The sequence below is a fragment of the Balaenoptera borealis genome, assembly GCF_965194805.1.
Source record: "Balaenoptera borealis genome assembly, chromosome: 16".
Taxonomy (NCBI): domain Eukaryota; kingdom Metazoa; phylum Chordata; class Mammalia; order Artiodactyla; family Balaenopteridae; genus Balaenoptera; species Balaenoptera borealis.
This window is the reverse complement of record NC_138872.1, coordinates 62,043,688-62,063,496: the sequence shown is the minus strand read 5'-3', so window position 1 is coordinate 62,063,496 and position 19,809 is coordinate 62,043,688. Positions and strand designations below refer to the sequence as shown.

At 37.0% G+C, this 19,809-nt stretch overlaps 1 protein-coding gene across 1 annotated transcript in view; it reads right to left on the bottom strand.

Moving 5' to 3' along the window:
- Positions 1-19,809, bottom strand: part of MRTFB (myocardin related transcription factor B) — a 202,916-nt gene that overhangs the window by 47,468 nt on the left and 135,639 nt on the right. The window contains 5 exon segments of the mRNA XM_082359257.1: positions 2,865-3,043; positions 4,388-4,549; positions 8,579-8,654; positions 9,789-9,844; positions 11,951-12,016. Of these exon segments, the coding sequence (XP_082215383.1) occupies positions 2,865-3,043; positions 4,388-4,549; positions 8,579-8,654; positions 9,789-9,844; positions 11,951-12,016 (539 nt within the window).

Sequence of the window (19,809 nt, the reverse complement as noted above, 5' to 3'; positions counted from 1 at the left end):
TCAATCTAACCAAAATCAAGGGGCCAATTAAAACATTCAAATCTCCAGTGTGCAAGGTTTAAAGTAATAATATTACCTACTTGTGATAAAGACATAGTGATGGTGCAATAAAGACTGTATTACTTTCCTGGAAGGCAGTTGAGTGCCTACCTTTTGCTTAACAAAAGACTGAAATCCATTTCATTATCTAGTAATTATTTAAAGAAATAATTAGACAAATGCCCAACAATGTATGTATTAAAAAACCAGCATGTAGCAAGAATGTGAGAACATAACAGGGGCAACTTGTGTGTGTAAGAATGAAAAACAGGAAACAACTCTAGGTAACCAATAACAGGTAATTGGTTAAAAGAGATACAGTGTATCGGTTCAATTAAATACTGAGGTATAAAAGCAAGGAACACATACAGTTACCGTATGACACAGCAATTCCACTCCAAGGTATATACCCAAGAGAAGTGAAAACATATGTCCACATAAAAACTTCTCCACAAGTGTTCATAGCACCATTATTCATAATAGCAAATGTTCACTAGCTGATGAATAAACAAAATGTGGTATATCAACACAATGGAATATTACTCAGCCATAACAAGGGATGATGTACTGATACATGCTACAACATGGATGAACCTTAAAAGCATTACACTAAGTGAAAGAAGCCAGTCACAAAAGGCCGGATATTGTATGATTCCATTTATATAAAATATCCAGAATAGGTAAATCCAGAGACAGAAAGTGGACTCCTGGTTACTTAGGGCTGAGCGGAGGAGATAACAGGGAGTGACTGCTGAGGGGTATGGGCTTCTTTTGGGGAAGATGAAAGTGTTCTGGAATCAGATAATGGTGAGAGTTGCACAAGTCTGTGAATATACTAGTAAGCAATGAATTATACACTTTAAAAGGGTGAATTTTCCCAGTGCCATTTTTTTTTTTTTTACAGAAATAGAAAAATCCATCTTAACATTAATATGGAATCTCAAGGGACCCCAAGTAGCCAAAACAGTCTTGAAAAAGAAGAACAAAAGTTGGAGATCTCACACTTCCTGATTTCAAAATTTACTATGAAGCTACAGTAATCAAAACAGTGGTACTGACATAAAGACAGAGATATAGGCCAATGCAATAGAATAGAAAGCCCATAAATAAATTCCTTTGTATATGACCAGATGATCTTTGACAAGAGTGCCAAGACCATTCAGTGGGGGAAAGGACAGTCTTTTCAACAAATGGTTTTGGGAAAACTGGATATACACATGCAAAAGAATGAAGTTGAATCTTTAGCTTATACCATATTACAAAAATTAAAACCAATTAAAGACCTAAATATAAAACCCCAATCCATGAAAATCCTAGAAGAACACAGGATTCAATCAATCCAAAACAATCCAATTCATGACACTGGATTTGGCAGTGATTTCTTAGTATGACACCAAAAGCACAGGCAACAAAACCAAAAATACACAAGTGGGAGTAGATCAAACTTAAAAACTTCTGTTCATTAAAGGTTACTATCAACAGAGTGAAAAGGTGACAATGGAATGGGAGAAAGTATTTTCAAATTATATATCTGATAAGGGGTTAATATCTAGAACATATAAAGAACTCCTACAACTCAACAGAAAAACAAATGACCTGATTTTAAAGAGGGCAAAAGATCTGAATAGACATTTCTCCAAAGATGATATACAAATGGCCAACAAGCAAATGAAAAGATGCTCAACATCACTAATGATTACAGAAATGCAAATCAAAACCACAGGTGAACATACTCAATATCTTGTAATACTACAATGGAAAAGAATCTAAAAAAAATATATAAGTATATATACACACATATATATTTATATGTATAACTGAATCATTTTGCTGTGCACTTGAAACTAACACAACATTGTAAATTAACTATACTTCAATTAAAAAAGAAACACAGTGAGATCACTTCACACCACTAGAATAGCTACTATCAAAAGAATAGAAATTAACAAGTTTTGGTGAAGATGTGGAGAAATAGGAACACTTGTGCACTGTTGGTGGGAGGGTGAAATGTTGCAATCAGTATGGAGGTTCCTTACAAATTAAAAATAGAACTACCATATGATCCAACAATCCCATTTCTGGATATATGCCCAAAAGCACTAAAAGCAGGGTCTCAAAGAGATATTTCCACATTCATGTACTCATCATTATTCACAATAGCCAAGAGATGGAAGCAACCCAATGTCCACTGATGAATGGATAAATAAAATGTGGAATATCCATAAAATGGAATATTATTCAATCTTAAAACTGAAAGAAATCCTGTCACATGCTACAACATGAATGAACCTTGAGGACATTGTTAAATGATATAAGCCAGTCACAAAGACAAATACTGTATGATTCCATTTATATGAGACATTCAAAGTAGTCAAATTCATCGAGACAGAAATAGAATGGTGGTTAGCAGGCCTGGGGGAATGGGGAGTTGTTGTTTAATGGGTTTAAGTTTCAGTTTTGTAAGACGAAAAAGTTCTGGAGATCTGTTGCACAACAATGTGAATATATGTACCACTACAGAACTGTACACTTGAAGTGGTTAAGATGGTTAGAAAAAGGGTGGATTTTATGATATGTGAGTTACATCTCAAAAAAAAGTTATATGAAAATATTTTAAAGTGAGTTATAAAACTGTAAAATAAAAATATGTATATAGAACAGAAATAATGTAAGAATCTATTGAAAATGTTAGTAGTTGGATTACACGTGACAAACCTATATTTATCTTCACTTTCAGACTTTTCCTCTGGTGAAAACGTATTATGTTGATACGTAAAAAACAAGGCACTTTCTCTGTTGAGGGGTAAAAACAAGAAAGGTGATACCTGGGCTGGAGTGTTTGTAGTCACAGGAGATGGCGATTCACTAACTTTTGGCTCACTTGGGGACGCGGCTGACCCCTGCGACTCCTGGCTGGCTGGCTGGTCTGGAGACAAAGCATCACTGCTGTCTTCATCAAATGAGAAATCGCCCTGAGTTTGGGGATAGTCCTCCTTCCCAACACCTAAAGAAAGAAATGATTCTTAATTTATCTTGGCCTTGGAATACCAAGGTTAAAATGAAAAAGGAGACATATTATTCATTATAAGGACTTAAGAAGCTGGTTAAAAACAAAACTGAACATAATGTACTTCCCCATGGAAGAACACACCACTATCTAAGATGAATAATTGGGGGAAAAAACCCAACCTGAATCAGATCAAGTCTTTGGATCCAAATACTAGTTATAGGAAGTACAGGAGACAAGAAAGTTTTTAATGACACCTAGGGATGCAAATGCATTCAGAAAAATCTAGTAATGTGGAAATGCTAGAGGATAAAAGCCTGTTCATCAACAAATAAAAAGTAAGGAAAGAAAGGAGGAGCAAGACCCACCCAGGAGATTGACTTAAGAGATACATCAGCTAAAGGCAATGTGTGGACCTTGTTTGGATCCAACTTGGATCCAACATTTGGAATCCAACTGTTAAAAAACACTATAAGGCAAAATGGGGCTCTGACTGGGTATCTGTTGATAAGTCCCACTTCACAGAGCAGCCCTGCTGTACTGACATCTTACCTTTTGGGGCCCATTTCTTCGGAATTGAATGGAATCATAGTGAATTGTACTACTTAGAATTACTGACTATAGACTACCTAAGATTTAAATTCATACTAATGCAAAATATGAAGTCCCCCTGAGTAATGGAAACTATAATAGTCTTTTAAGTAGGATATTAACTTTTCAAAATTGCTTGCTGAAAAAGTGGCATTATTCTGGAAACTATTTTTTTTCTGCTGAAGTTTATGCCAGAAAAAAACAGTAAACATTAGTAACTAAGTATGATAAGACTAGGATAAAATGGGCAGATTCTACCATTCTTAATGAATACATCTATACGCATCTGCTATCCACCTTGCTGAACTAAGACTGAACAAACTATTTTTATCTTTCCTACAAGTAAACTGAACTAAAATAATGAAAAATCTGTAAAAATCTTAAAACAACAGAAACTAAACATAATACAATAAGTTTAACTTAGAAAACATGGTAACAAAATCAGAACTTAAAGACTTAAACATTGTAAAGCAACTATACCCTAATTAAAAAAAAAAAGACAGACAGACTTAAACCTCAGATGTAACAAGAGGAATCTCTGTGTTAACTGGTAAGAGATGCTTGTCTTGTAATACATACTATAATAACACTAACAGTAATAATGGGAATCAGTGCAAATGTTAATCAATTTCTAATTTACCCAGAAAACAATAGTCATGATTAGTGCTGGCTTTTTAAATTAAATTTTTCTTATCTAAAACTTCCAAGTTTCTTTTACTCCCAGAAAACAGTAAAATTTTAGAGTCTTGCCTATAATTGCTTCCTTAACACTGGAGTCTACAGGAAGGATGTTTTTCTCTACCAGCTCCATAGGACCAGGTCTTTGAGCAATCTTTTCATTCAGATCATCAGCTAGTCGAGCTCTTTTCAACTTCATCTGAGTAGCCTGCAGGGATGGCTCTGCAAATGTTTCTAAAACAGGAAACACAGTTTTAACCATTACTTGAAATACTGTTTCTATTCCATAATGTTATTTCAGGCCAACTAATTTAAACTCGTATAAACAGACTTATGTGTTCCTAACATATTTATGGAGAGACAATGACTGTTTAAGAATGCTCCTGTATACAATTTACATTTTTAGTCCTAGATAGCTTTATACCGTCTATACAATGTGGATGTCCTCAGACTCAAATTAATATGAACTCAAGCCAAAAATGGGGTCCTGCTATTGCTCATTTATGGCAGGAGAGTCAAATTCATATTTATTAGGCATTGGGGATACAGAGGGTGAACAAGAGAGATGTGGTTCATGGCTCAAGAAGTTTGCAGTTTTAGATTTGGCTTCATTGGAAAGTCAATTCGTAGAAGGGGAGAAACTGTTATCTCAGGATATAAGCTTCTCTGCAGCAGTCAGTGGGAAGAGCTACAAATCATATCCTTAGATCGATCCATGTGCCTCTCAGTCCTTCATCATAATTAAGAATTTGGGTTTACTTCTGAATACATAACCTTGGGACATTCAATTACACAGTAATTAATAGTCATATAGAAGCATCAACTCATCTACCCACATATGCATAAAGTTGTATAACAGATGTGAAAGTACTATAAATATCATAACTCATTCATTAGCATAATTCTGTCAATTACTTGTGTTTCTGGTAACTCTCATTATTTTATTACATTGTTCTAAATAATGTTTATGATTGATTAAAGATAACGATGAGGTGTTAACCCAGTACTGAGTTGAAAGTCGCTTGCCCCTTAAATTATTCAGTATAGGTCTTTTAATGAAATTCCCTGTAAGTAACCTCAGGATTATCTGATGTCCTTCATTCTGTAGATTAGATGGCCTGGCTGAGGCCCAAAGAGCACTGAGACCCCAGGGCCAATAAACTACCCTCCAGCACAGCTGATCACTTGTCTTTCTACCGGTTAAGTTATGGGCTTACCAAGTATCAATCTTGATTGTCTACAAAATAGCTCACCACTATTGTGACGCTATTGTCAATACATAATTTAACCAGATGTTATGGGGAAATCATAAACTTCAAAAATAAAATGATTATTTCTTGGAAACCTGAGTTAAATGCTTTGGAATGACTTGATAAAGGTAAGCCATTAAAAAAAAAATCACTGTCACATTACTTAGGGCAACTAACAATGGTAAAAGATTTGGGGAAAAATGATAAAATCTAGGATTTTTAAACTCAGATTGCTTTTCAAGCGTCTTTGAGTTTTGTTCCACCATGAATGGAAATTGTAGATGATGTACAATGGCTACGCTTTATACAAGAAAGATGTGAGCTCCATTCGTTAAAGCCTTCCCCACACGTGAAGGTCCTACCCCTAAGTTGGAATACTGGCAAATAAATTCATGTTTCTATAAGTTAAAATAACATGTATGCCCATCTCATTTTTATAATTTTCCTGTATAAACAACTCTGGCCCCAATCTTATTAGACAGAACCCTTCTAGCCACACAGGAAGATGATAGGTGGGGGGAAGTAGATCGTGCAAATCACTTTTAGGTTGATGTTTAAAAGCTTTTAAGATCTAGGCAGGAGAGTCTTCTGCCTTTTCCTCTCTTCCACTGACATTATCCAAGTGATATCAGGACTGTTTGGGAAGAAAACATTCCAAAAGTAAATAATTAGAGGCTGGCATTTTGGTATGCTTCTGTTCCTGGTCTGATTGCTTCATCACCTCCGTGAGGCTGAGGCTGGGTTTCGGCTGCTGAACTTCAGGAAATAATTTAGACTTTTGCCTGCCAAACATCCAATTCAATCAAAATTGGGATAATGTTATAATAAGTTGGGGGTGGTTTTAAGGTATTTTTGAAATTATAGATGAGACATTCTTTCTTACTTCAAAAGTCTCTACTTTAGAAGAGATGTCCTAAAAACATCACTTATGGTTCATTCATATACATAGTTAGGTTTTTAAATGCTGAGTAGTCTCTTTTTGGAAAAAGCAGATATGATTCCTTTTGATAGTTAAATGTATTTGCCTTAGTTTTAATTATATTAATAAAGCCTGTTACAGTTAGAAGGCAAGTTGAAACAGACACCATCGTTCCTACAAAAATGTTCCTTATAGGTCAAGATACTTTGAGGCACAGAAGGAGCCATTTACTAAGTTACTTACCAGCAAATATGCTTTTCTGAAGATTCACTTATCCCTGACAGCTGGTAGCTGCTCCTACCCTACCACTGGAGTTCTGGAAAAGCTTTTTTAGTCCAGGAGACTTCTGAGAAGTTCACAACCCAAAGTAGAGACAGGAACAGACCTCTCACCTCCCATCCCAGACATGAAGATGGTTACATAATCATAGATTATTTGGATTAGAAGAGACCCTACTTGGGGTTATAGAGGCCAACTTGATAGTTGGAACTTCTTTACAACATCCTTAATGTAGTTTCAGCCTGTGTTTATTCCCTATCACAGCAGCCTGTTTATTCCCTATAGAGCACTTTTCACAATCTGTAATTTATTTGTTTTGCCTGTGTATTATCTGTCTGTGCCATTAGAATGTAAGCTCCATGAAGGTGGGCATCCATCTGGCTCACTTGGGTCTCTGGTGTCTAGCTTGCGGGCCAGTGGACTAACAGCTCTAATAATGGCAACCGTATCACTTCTTGAAGATTTTATTTTGGACATATCTGACCGACCTTTATGCTGAGCTATAATCTAATACTCTGTAATATCAACCTAATTCTAATACTAACTCTATCATTAGGCCAGAGAAAACAAATCTAATTCTTCCTCCTACCTAATAACTGTCTCTAAATGTTTGAGAAGTTTCTGTTTCTGCTCCAGGTTTAACCCTCTCAAGATTATCACAGGGTCAAGCTCCCAGTCTTGCTCCACAAATTAGTCAGTAAAGCAAAACAATGAAAGAAAATGTAACTCAGGAATTTACAGTGGAGATACCAGAGTTCGAGAATGCTCTGTTTTTTTTAGAATTATCGATTATTGAGTGCCTACTATGTGTCAAGCACATAGTAGGTACTTTACAGAAATTATTTAATGCTCACAATAATTTTTCCCCTTTATTTATTTATTTATTTATTTATTTATTTATTTATTTATTTATTTATTTATTTATTTATTTATATTTTTGGCTGTGTTGGGTCTTCGTTTCTATGTGAGGGCTTTCTCTAGTTGTGGCAAGTGGGGGCCACTCTTCATCGCGGTGCACGGGCCTTTCACTATCGCGGCCTCTCTTGTTGCGGGGCACAGGCTCCAGATGCGCAGGCTCAGTAGTTGTGGCTCACGGGCCTAGTTGCTCCGTGGCATGTGGGATCTTCCCAGACCAGGGCTCGAACCCGTGTCCCCTGCATTGGCAGGCAGACTCTCAACCACTGCGCCACCAGGGAAGCCCCCTGCTCTGTTTTTAGAGAGAAAAACATCACGGCCTGAGCCACATGTCTCACCAAAGATGGAGTGGAACTGTCCTTACTAGCTTCATAAGAGATGAGGCTCAGTCATCGAGAAAATCTGGTGGGTCAGGTGGAGCTAGTTTGTGATAATGGTCAGATCAAGCTGGATTGTTGTGGGTTAAGTAGCAACAAAGAGAAAATGTCAGGTATGGGCCTTGCCCCAGGTAGACATAACAGGGTCCAAGTCGTTGAAAATCTAGGGTTAGACTTGTGGCTGTCATACCCCTTATGACTTAATGAGCAGGCGCACATCCCTCACTGATGAAGAAATTCTCTGGACCGAAAATGTTTTTCCAGAACAGTATGGTAGAGATACCTATAGCACCCCCAGCTGGCGGGAAAGAGTCAGTCCATCAACTGGCTATTTGGAGAATCAAACCTTCCCCATGTATCTAACATAACATTTTTAGCTTTGGGTCTTCATGTTGCTATCCAGTTTGGAGGATGTCAGCCTGTGGGGTAAAAAGTTATTAAAATGGGAATAAACAGAAATGGTGGAATTCTCACTTCTTTTCTTGAGAAAATGTAGCAGAAGAAGCAGAAGTAGAATTTTTACCTTCTAAAATGTGCATCCTGACAAGTTCAGAACGATCTGGTCGACTCCGAATCTTATGCTTCAAAAAGTTTTCGGTCTTTAAAAAAGAGAGAGAGAGAAAAATTCTTACCATAAATTGTTTATGATTTATTGTAGTTTTACATTTTTTCCTCAAGGTACTCTATTTAAATAAATTGTATACTCTTTTGATCATGATTTTGAGAGGAAGAGTAGAAATTAGTACTTTGAAAAACTATTATCCAATACATGATTTAAATTGCAGCCTTCAAAGTTGTACAGGGATTTGAAGTGTATGCTGGTATAAAGTAAGCACTTTATAAACTTTTATTTTAAAACTTGGAAAAGGCAAAGGCTCATAATTTTGAAGATGACTTTTGAACAGAGGATTTGAACATTTAAATATCTAAAATCAATAAAATCTACACTTCAGGTCAAGTAAAAATCCATCTAAGATAACACATTTCCTAAAAATCCTAATGTACTTTCTGTGATGAATTCCTATCTTTAATCATACTTTCTTATTCAGAACTGTACTCAATTGTAAACAATAAGGCTTTAAAATGGGTTTTGTATTTTATAAGACTCTAAGAGATCATTATTGCATCCTGGGAAAATTCTTAAGGAATATTTGGAACGTGCTTATTTTCATATTGCATGATAGAAGTTTCCTCTAAAACAAAAATAATGGCACTTTTAAAGAAAAATAATAAACACCAATTTAGTGTGCAACTATGATGGAGTCATTTCAAAGAATAAAACAGAGCTGAATACGGCAATATTCCTCATTCAGCCAAATTCTCCCACCCTTGGTCAAATGTACTGCTAACATAGACCCAGGAGGGAAACGAAGGAAGGATCCGGTGTCAGTACATCACTTGGGCTATCCGTCTGCAGAGGTAACAAATGGCAGAATTACTCCATCATTATTCTAAAAACTGTTGTTATGCTCCAAAAGTAAGAAAAAAGTGTGATTTGTCCTTTATGTACAACAGTAGTTTACTAGTTTTAAAAGAACAAAAGTTGAATGTCCTGTATTTCCTATAAACCTCCAAGATAAAACTACCCCAGGATACATTACTCTATATGCCATGTATCCTGAAAATACACTATATTTTCTCTATTGATATACGTAGGAGTAAGATTGTTACTTGTCCACAGGTACTTTAATACAAAAGAGAGAAGCAGAATATTTTAAACTGAAATTTCTTACTCTGGCTCGTTCCAAGCTTTTTATCTGCTCGTGGAATGCCGCTGGGCTCTTCAGGGCTGTGAGAGGAAAAGAAATCATTTCCGTGGTATAAATAGAGGAGTTAATACTTCAGTCAAATGTTACAGCATATCATGGTGATGTTTCCTCTTAATCTGATTAGTGTGCCTCTACAGTTCCATTTATTTCCTAGTTCCTTTAGGAGATCTGCAAAATTGAAACCTTAAATGTTTCAGAATTAAAATTACGTGTTTCACAAGTAAAACAAGTGAACATTCACAACAGAGTTGTATACATGATGACAATGCATGTATCAGGTCAGACTAGTTCCAGCCCATAGTTGGGGCAAGTTACCATTACCAAGGGAACTGTTTGATGGTTCCTTAACAGGTCTTTGCTCTTATGGCCCTACAAGTTACTGGGAAAAAAGCCCACATGTCCTCAGGGCATTTAACGTTGGAGTGATCTAGCCTTGAACTTGAGGACACTCTGCAGTTCATGTCTAAGAGATCAGAGTTACCACCTACTGAGAACCCACAACACACTGAGCCCCGTGCTCTGTGGCCCATCGCAGTTATATTGCTGCTCATCAGCACAACAGCCTTGTGACATAGGTATCAGCCCCAGTACAGATGAAAGGCTCAAAGAGGTTAAATGAATTCTTGAAGTTATACAGCTAGATGGTGGTCAAAGTGGGATTTACATCTCGAATTCTGAATTTGGCAGGTTCATGCTCTTTCTACCATACCACAATGCAACTCACTCTAAAGACACAGTGATTCCTTAATATGTTAACTGCTAGTACCTTATTCCAAAGTCCCAGAGAGAGAGAGAGGCAGTGTTTATTAAAACATCACATACTACAGTATTTCTATCAATTATCTTTGCAAAATCTTCTGTGTGTATGTCCACTGCTGTCTGATTACACCCTGCACTTATCACTATGGGCAGTCAGAGAATGTGGATGGAGTGCAGGACTAGGCTTAACCTGGGCTATCACCTCCCAATATTGGCCAATCAACTCTTGGTAACATTCTTTTCAATTCTGGTACTTAAAGCATTGCAAAGACCCACAGAAGCCCAGCCCAAACAGGTCTGGCCAGGGACCAGCTCCTAAAAGCAGACTACAGCTGGCTTCACAGTGGTATTTAAAGCACCACACTTTGATCCTGTTTGATTGGTTCATATCAGGAATATAGTGGTGGAGAAATCTGGCAGATTATCAAACCAGCTTCTGATAACTGGTTTTATCACAATGCTAGATTTAAAATATGTAGATACTCAATTAATAGTAGTTCAGAAAAAAAAGTTTTCACAGGGAAAAACATCTCCTTATCACAGAGAAAAATCGTTCCTTATCACAAACCAAAAAAAGGCAATAGCAGTGACTGTGAAGACTGGGAAGCATAAGTGTATTTTGTAATTTCTTTCTAGTTTTGTAAGCCAAATAAGTTACTTCTTAGAGAAATCAATTTTTAGACAAAAATCCCCAAATAATGCTAACAGCCTATACAAAACCACCACTCTTCTCCTCTAAAATATAAAATCACCTCCGAATTTGGTGATTAAAGGTAAAGACAACTTGGACAAATATTCTAAAATTAATAGACTCTCAAAAATGAAGGAATGAAGCCTAGAGCTACTTGGGAAAATATCTGTACTTGGGCAAGAAAGATTTTATTAATTATAAATAGAATGTTTATTAGTCCTGTAATTGAGATACATAATTATACAGACTATACTATAGCATCAAAGATAATTAATTTGAATTAAATTAAAGTAGAACCAGGTTTTGAATTAACTTATCATGTTACTTTTGCCAGTATCATTGGATTCATTATCTAGAGTGATTATTTCACTTATTTTAAAACTAAAACTAATGCTGAAGTTTGAAGTGAGAACTGATGTTAGCCTAATTACAGAGCTTTAAAGGTACTCTTTGATAATATAAAATTCATGTCTATCTTTTAAGTTGCATCTGGTTTCCAAAATGTACTTTAAATGATTCTGTTAGGTTAGCAATGTGGATGCCTGGTTTTTCCTTATAAATTGTATATGGATTAAATGGATACCACTGAAAGTAGAGTGTGAAACAGCTTCTTCTTAGACATGCATGCCCATTTTGTTACATCACATTAGAAATGACAGTGACACTTCAATCTTACGTGGCATGATGCCCTGGTCCACTAGTTGTTCTCTCGTTCTCCTTTGTTGCAGCCTCAGCTGGAGCACTGTGAAAAGGAAATAATCACCATTGGAGTTTACAGGCAACTGTAGGGTCCAACTTACAAAGTTCCAGAGGAGATACAATTAAGCTTACTTAAAAAGCTTATATTTCATAATTGAATAAGGATACTACCTGGCACCATTCAACCTGTCCAAAAAAAAAAAAAAAAAATCAGTTTGTGATTTCTGCCTTTTGGGTGAACTCTGAAATTCTCTCAGCTTATCTTTTGTTTAGTCAGTTAATAATCTTAAGTTGATGATTAAAGCTAAGTATTTGTTGTTTAAATACAATCACATCGTACTCAGCAAATAAAAATAGTTGGCTTATATATTCTTATTAATAAAAATAGAAATGTGAGACACCTTGACATTCCTTAGTTTTTTAAAAAACAAGTTAATAGCAAAAATGTATTTTAAGGAAAGATTAATGTATTTGGAGGAACTCACTCCATCTGGAACAAATTTTAAATAGCTTTAATGAAAGCCAACTTCATAATAAAAATTAGACCTATGAGATATTACTAATGACCCAAAGGAAAATTTCTGAATTAAGACTTCGAAGTTTAATGATCTTTGCAAAACATAACACTGCATCTCATTCCAGAAGTTCTAAGAAAGCCACAAATCAATTGATACCTAATTATTTTAATTAAAAGAGTAAATAAATCATTAAACTTGTAGAAAACAAGGTATACATCACAAAACGTGGAAATCCCGCTTGCCAAATTTAATAAAATATATTTTTTCCCCTAGATTTCTCAAGCAGATTCCTTTCATAGCATCTCTATGTTTTTGTCTGGAAAGTGAGCTGATTTCAAAAAAGAGTAATATATGAAGTAACTTTGAAAAATATTTTCCTTGGTTTGCCTTACGTTCAATTTTAAGTTTCCATTTTTAATTTTTCTTTCAAACCATGGATGAAAACCAAGGTTAGGATTATGAAGGGTCCGCCTAAGGGTTGTCAAGATGAAGAAAAGAAAAAAAATTAGCTATGTGTATTTCTGAAATGGTAGGGAAGGAAGACAATTTTTTAGCAAGGGCGTGATGAGGCTGGCTTGGACCAGGCTCAAATGCAAGGCACATAACGGCTCCGACTTGCAGTTAACCCCAAGACCTGAAGATGCAGGGCCTGTGGCCCTCATATCCTTGCTTCCTGCTTGCCCTTGTGCTAACTGCAGAGCAGAGCCCAATCTTAGATATATTTTAAGTATATTTCCATATTCATTGCTAGATATGAATGTTATCCTTATTTAATACCGAAAAAAATTTTTATCTGCTTCTTTTGGGGGCCACAAAGCTTCACTGACATCCCATGTAGAACTGAAGCAATTGACATAAGATTCTATTACACACAGCAAAAGAAGAACTTAGAGTCAAAAAAATATATGCACGTTTCTCACATTAAAATGTTTTGGGGTTCTCTGAATCAATTATGCTCTAACACAAAGATCTTTTCCCTGATAACTTACAGTTTATCGAGAATAGTGTGTTCCCACTGTACTTTACTAGGAACAAAAATAACCAAGGAGATGACCTGTGGATCTGATAGCACCCAAATGCCTGCATACTCCGACATTCTTCTATGAATGCCGAAGTTAATTCTTGTCTGAAATCAAGGTGGTCATATTCAAGAGGCAGAATACCAAGAAAAGGAATACTGAGAGGAGAAAAGGGTCAAAACAATCTCTAGTTCAAAGGCTGACACTTCTGGAACACGGTGGTCCATGTCTGTTGCAGAATCTCTAGCAGTAGTATTTTTCCTTTCTCCCACGGGAGTCTTCAAAGAAACGAGTAAAATAGAAAGGGTAATGAAAATATCAACAGCCTCTTTTTTGGTTTAAAACAAACAAAGCACCATACTAGTGAGACAGATGTGTCAAACACAATACACATTTCTAGGCGAATGGCATCTTGGAATGAGAGATACATTCGCAACAACAGGATGACAACAGCTTGTTAGTCTTGAAGCATCTCCTGACTGTACGCTGGTCAGCTGCCCTCATGCGCCTTCATAGCAGTCCTGTCAGCTGTATTATCTTTCACCAGAAATTGCATTTTCATGCTGTTGTGTGAAGGTATCTGTTGCCATGAGGGTAACACACAAAATGAATCCATGTCACCAACCACCAATTGTTAAAATAAAACAAAACCATTGTGTTTTCCATCCAGTTTTCTTCACGACAAAACAATCAATCCTATTTATTTCATACTGCTCGAAGGTAAGAGAATAATCTTCCCAATCAATGCTCTCATTGCCTATTAACTTTCCCAAGCAGCAATATCCTCACACTACAAATATTACTCAAAGCAGGTGTGGCAGGCAGCCTTCCCCAGGCATGTTCATTCATTAAGAGCCTATTTAATAGGTGTCTGTTAGTGACTGCAGGGTGCATGCATGGGATACGTGGGAAAGAACAGCAGCAGCTGTGAATAGAAGGTCTGTTTTTAAGCAAAGACATTAGGAAGAACATGAATGGAAGAGGAGGCAAATAACTAGCCACGTTGTTAAGACTGCAGATTACCCAGCTTGATTTAGTTTTCATCTATACCAAAAGGTGGGCAGCACGGGACACATTATGTTGAATATAAGGCACTATGCCCTGTCGAGAGACTTGGGTACACTGCCACTTTTGGTCAATGTTAAAACACAATTATAGTATTCGTTCATATCAAATACAACCAATCACTCGCAACCTGATGGAGGCTCTTCTGAGAACTAAGGTTATAAAAAGTACCTATCAGATAGGTACAGGCTCATAATTTTGGACAACAGCAAACTTCCTTTTACTCTTTTCCACTCATCAAATGAGTGGGAAAAAAAAAAGTTAACACAATAAATGACAAGCGATACCTGTCCCTTAAAGGCAGACCACCCAGGCTGGGAAGAACAAGGCTTGAATGATGTAGACAGCTTAACTGTCCTGCAACACTAGAAAGCTAGAGCTGCCCAGAGCTGGGCAGAGCTTATCCAGACCGTGAAGGGGAAAGAGACCCTGAATAGAGAGGGCCTGACTCTTTTTTTTTTTTAAATAAATTTATTTATTTTATTTATTTATTTTTGTCTGTGTTGGGTCTTTGTTGCTGCGCAAGGGCTTTCTCTAATTGCGACGAGCGGGGGCTACTCTTCGTTGTGGTGTGTGGCCTTCTCATTGCGGTGGCTTCTCTTGTTGCGGAGCATGGGCTCTAGGTGCGTGGGCTTCAGTAGTTGCGGCACGCAGGCTCAGTAGTTGTGGCTCGCGGGCTCCCGAGCGCAGGTTCAATAGTTGTGACGGCACGGGCTTAGTTGCTCCGCAGCATGTGGGATCTTCCCGGACCAGGGCTCGAACCCATGTCCCCTGCATTGGCAGGCGGATTCTTAACCACTGCGCCACCAGGGAAGCCCGAGGGCCTGACTCTTAACGATCATAGAGGCGTTCACCGTTGTGGGCATGTGAGCATCTCAAGATGCTTTATCAAGTTAACCTTGGAGACCATCTTCCTCCCTTTGCAGCCTCCAAACTCACGTCTGTGTGGAGGGCAGGAAAGCCCAGATCACTGAATGCCACTGGGCCTGTTGCACAGTTGCAGTTCTTAAGACCAATGGATAACCCAGTAGGCTGGCTGATCTCTGGAAACCTAACATACTCTGCACACGTTCACGAGACTGCACTCCTGTAGCCACAGACAGAAGACCAGACGCTGGTCCAGCACTGCTTTCCTGTGGCAACAGTGGGTGGTGGTGGTGTATGGCTGCCTAAGAAGCCAACCTCTGGGCAATGGCCTTGTGTCTGAAAACAGACCTGAGAGCATTCGCTCCCGATGCCTTGCTGAATTGATACTGTGCTACTGGGCTGACATCATAGCTTCCAACACATTAGGAAACTGACTAAAATTCAGCAACTCCATGGCCATCTTACAAATAATTACATGCCAGAAAAGAAAACATGTAAATCTACAGAATTCTGGAAGGAAAAAAAAGAGTTCAAAACACTCAGTGAGTGAGCAGCTACATCCTTTCGGAAAACAAAGGACACAGTAATAATGGCACTGAAATAGAATTCATGTTACGACTGCTCACATTTGAACATTTTCAAAGAATGTCTTTAGCTTTGAAACATGTAGAAATGAAAATAATCCGATATATGGACCTAAGAAGTTCTTACGTTTAAAATGGGTGGGGTTAAATCTGTTTCATTTTCTCAAAAAGGTGGGTGGGGGTGGCGCCACACAGGTGTTAACAGCATATCTCATTATACAGCTAGCACTGTATTCTCTGTGCAAAAACCGTTACCACAGGCTGAGAAGTCTATGACAGCCCTGTGTTTCCTGATGACAAAACTCACAAGAGGTACACAAAGGACTCCCATTAACAGAAGGAGATGAGGTTACAGAGTCATTTGCTTACCCTTTGTGTCACATCTTTCTTAACTAGCCTGAGTCCAAGGTTTTTATTTTTCATTAAAAAAAAAAATCTCTTTACTTATTAAAAGAGTGATATATGTTCATTATAGAAAATAAGGAAATTTTAAAAAGGAGGAGGAAGAAACCAAAAAAGAAAATCACCAATAATATCATCAACCAGAGAGACATACAACTACTGTTACCATACTGGTGTATTCCTCTGTCTCTTAGCTAAGCATAATTTTTGATTCTCTGCTTCTACATACTATGATCGCACTGTACAATGATAAACATTCTTGTTATTTCAATGGCTATGTAAAATACTCTGTTGGGTGGACATTCATAGTTTACTAAATATATCCCTATTATTTATCACTTAGGTTGTTTCCAATTTTTGCAACTACTATAACTAATGCTATGGTGAGGTTTTTTGTGTACAAAGTTTATTCCTTATTTTTAGTTATTTCCTTAATTCCTAAAAGGAGGAATATCCCTATGTGGTCCATATAAGGCATGGCCATAAAGTAACGGGACTAATTTGTATGCAAACCATCATCTTTGAAATTATAGTAGACGTGTGAAAACATGGATACAGACTACTTTATATCTGTTGCATTTAGAGAAAACATTTTAATTAATTTTTGAATTTTTCCAAGATAATGTGTGTTATTATTTCTTAGGGCTAACATTCATGGTTTCTGATTACATTTCAACAAAGAGAAAAATGCATATAATTTTGAAAATTCTACTTAAGTGTTATGCCTTGTTACAAAAGACAGAAACAATATTATGTCAACATAAATGTTTTCAACTTGCTCTTTTTTTAATACAAGAAAAGTAAAAACTTAATTTTAACCACCATTCCGAAAAATGAAAGGTAGCTCATCTAATGGCAAAGAGGAAATATCATTCTTATTCATCATCAGAAATAGTTTAGAATTAAAAAGTATCGTCTCTTAGTTCCTTTCCCCTGAATCTTAAATGGAATAAAGTGCTTTTAGAGCAAAATTTTAGGATTAGTTTCCAATATTAAAAAAAAAAATCTCAAAATAGAATAATGTCTTTCACATAATATTTACACCCCCTTCAAAATTTTTAGCTGCTTTTTGAACCAAGATATGTCTTTTCTCTTTTGTTTCTATAAGTAGAATGTTTGAAATGTTTCCATAATATGACATAAAGTGCCTTTTTACTCTAAAGAAAAAAACCCACATTATGCAGCATTTTAATAACATATAGCAATTTAGCATGAGTTGAACAAGCCAAAACAAAGCACAGTTATGGGCCAGGGGATTTGCAAGGGGACATCTGAGGAACGTATATAACAAAAACAAGGCAGAAATGACACTTTCTGGGAAGCAGTATGGCAGGCAGCCATGGTCTTAGAAATTCTTTATAAATAGCTAGTTTCAGTTATGGGGTATGAAAGAGGGTGGGATGAGTGGGGATGGGGCGTGGGGGTGGGGATGAGCAGCTGCCTGCAAGTCAAAGAGAAGATCCAATGTATATTATTTAATTACAGGACACTGGACAGAATAAACTGCAGAATCATGAGGGCAGGAAAAAACACCCCAAAACCTTGAGCCAGTCAAGTAAAGGCTGGGTAAACGAGTGGCAAAAGCAAAGATGGGAAACTGAAAAATACTCTAGAATTGACTATGTATTGACTCTGAAGATAATATTAGGCAAAAAACAGACCCTGGTTTCAGTTTTTAAAAATTTGTTTAAAGATGTTTGAGTAGTTAAGAGAATGAAGTAGTTGTACTTTGGCAAAAATTTATTATGCATTGTTAAAAGAGTGCTAATTTAGGGTCCTGGTCCTATAAAAACAAGACAATTTAGAAAAGCCAACATCTTCATATTATCTTTTGAACTTAGATACAGGAGGGATTAACTGGCCCCTAAGTAATACCTTAGAACAGTTACATTTGGGGGCCCCATTCAACCCTGATTTCAGTGTTCTATCAAGCAGCAGTTCAGCAGTAAAGTTTACAACTGCATCTGTTCAATCAGGTAGGGGCAAATGACATCTTGAAAAAAATCTGTATCAAAAGAGCAAAAGACCGATGGACTACTTTTCCTGTTCCTCAAAAGTAAATGTTTAAAAAGCTAGTGGTGGTTATTATTATTGTTACTACTACTACTTTAGATAATTGGTGAAGATAACCACTTTTTTTCCCAAACATAATACCATAAGGATAAAAAAAAAAAACCTTTTTTAGAGCAGTTTTAGGTTTACAACCAAATCAAGAGGGAGGTACAGAGATTTCCCATACACCCCCTACCATCAAACATACTGAGCCTCCCCATCATCAACAGGGTTAAAAAAATTTAACTCCATCAAGATTCCCATATTTTTAGTTCTTTGCTGTGAATGGGTATTTTGTAGTCACAGGGTAAGCAGTCACATCCTGAAGGCTTTCCTTCTAAGCCTGGGATTCAGAAATATACAGTATATGTACCACTAACACCTATATTTAAAAATCCATGTTTTGGGCTTCCTCGGTGGCATAGCGGTTAAGAATCCACCTGCCAAGGCAGGGGACACGGGTTCGAGGCGGGAAGATCCCACATGCCATGGAGCAACTAAGCCTGTGGGCCACAACTACTGAGCCCACGTGCCACAACTACTGAAGCCTGCACGTCTAGAGCCCGTGCTCCGTAACAAGAGAAGCCACCACAGTGAGAAGCCTGCGCACCACAAAGAAGAGTAGCCCCGGCTCGGTGCAACTAAAGAAAGCCCGCGTGCAGCAACAAAGACCCAACACAGACAAAAAAAAAAAAAAAAAAAAAGTTAAAAAAAATCCATATTTTATAAAATTTTTTCAATTTATTTGTTAAAATAAAAGTGACACATGCACATAAAAAAGGACATTAAAAAAAAAGTGAAAGATATTTTCTTAGATCAGTCTCCCTAGGCAAAAGAAACAAAAGCAAAAATAAACACATGGGACCTAATCAAACTTAAAAGCTTTTGCACAGCAAAGGAAATGATCAACACAATGAAAACACAACCTACGGACTGGGAGAAAATATTTGCAAATGATGTGACCAACAATATCCATAATACACAAACAGCTCATAAAACTCAATATCAAAAAAAATCAAACAACCCAATCAGGAAATGGGCAGAAGACCTAAATAGACATTTCTCCAAAGAAGACATACAGATAGACAACAGGCACATGAAAAGATGTTCAACATCGCTAATTATTAGAGAAATGCAAATTAAAACCACAATGACCTCACACTGGTCAGAATGGCTATCATCAGCAAGTCTACAGGGAATTCCCTGGCGGTCCAGTAGTTGGGACTCTGTGCTTTCACTGCCGAGGGTTCAATCCCTGGTCAGGGAACTAAGATCCCACAAGCTGCACGTTGTGGCCAATAACAACAACAACAACAACAAGTCTACAAA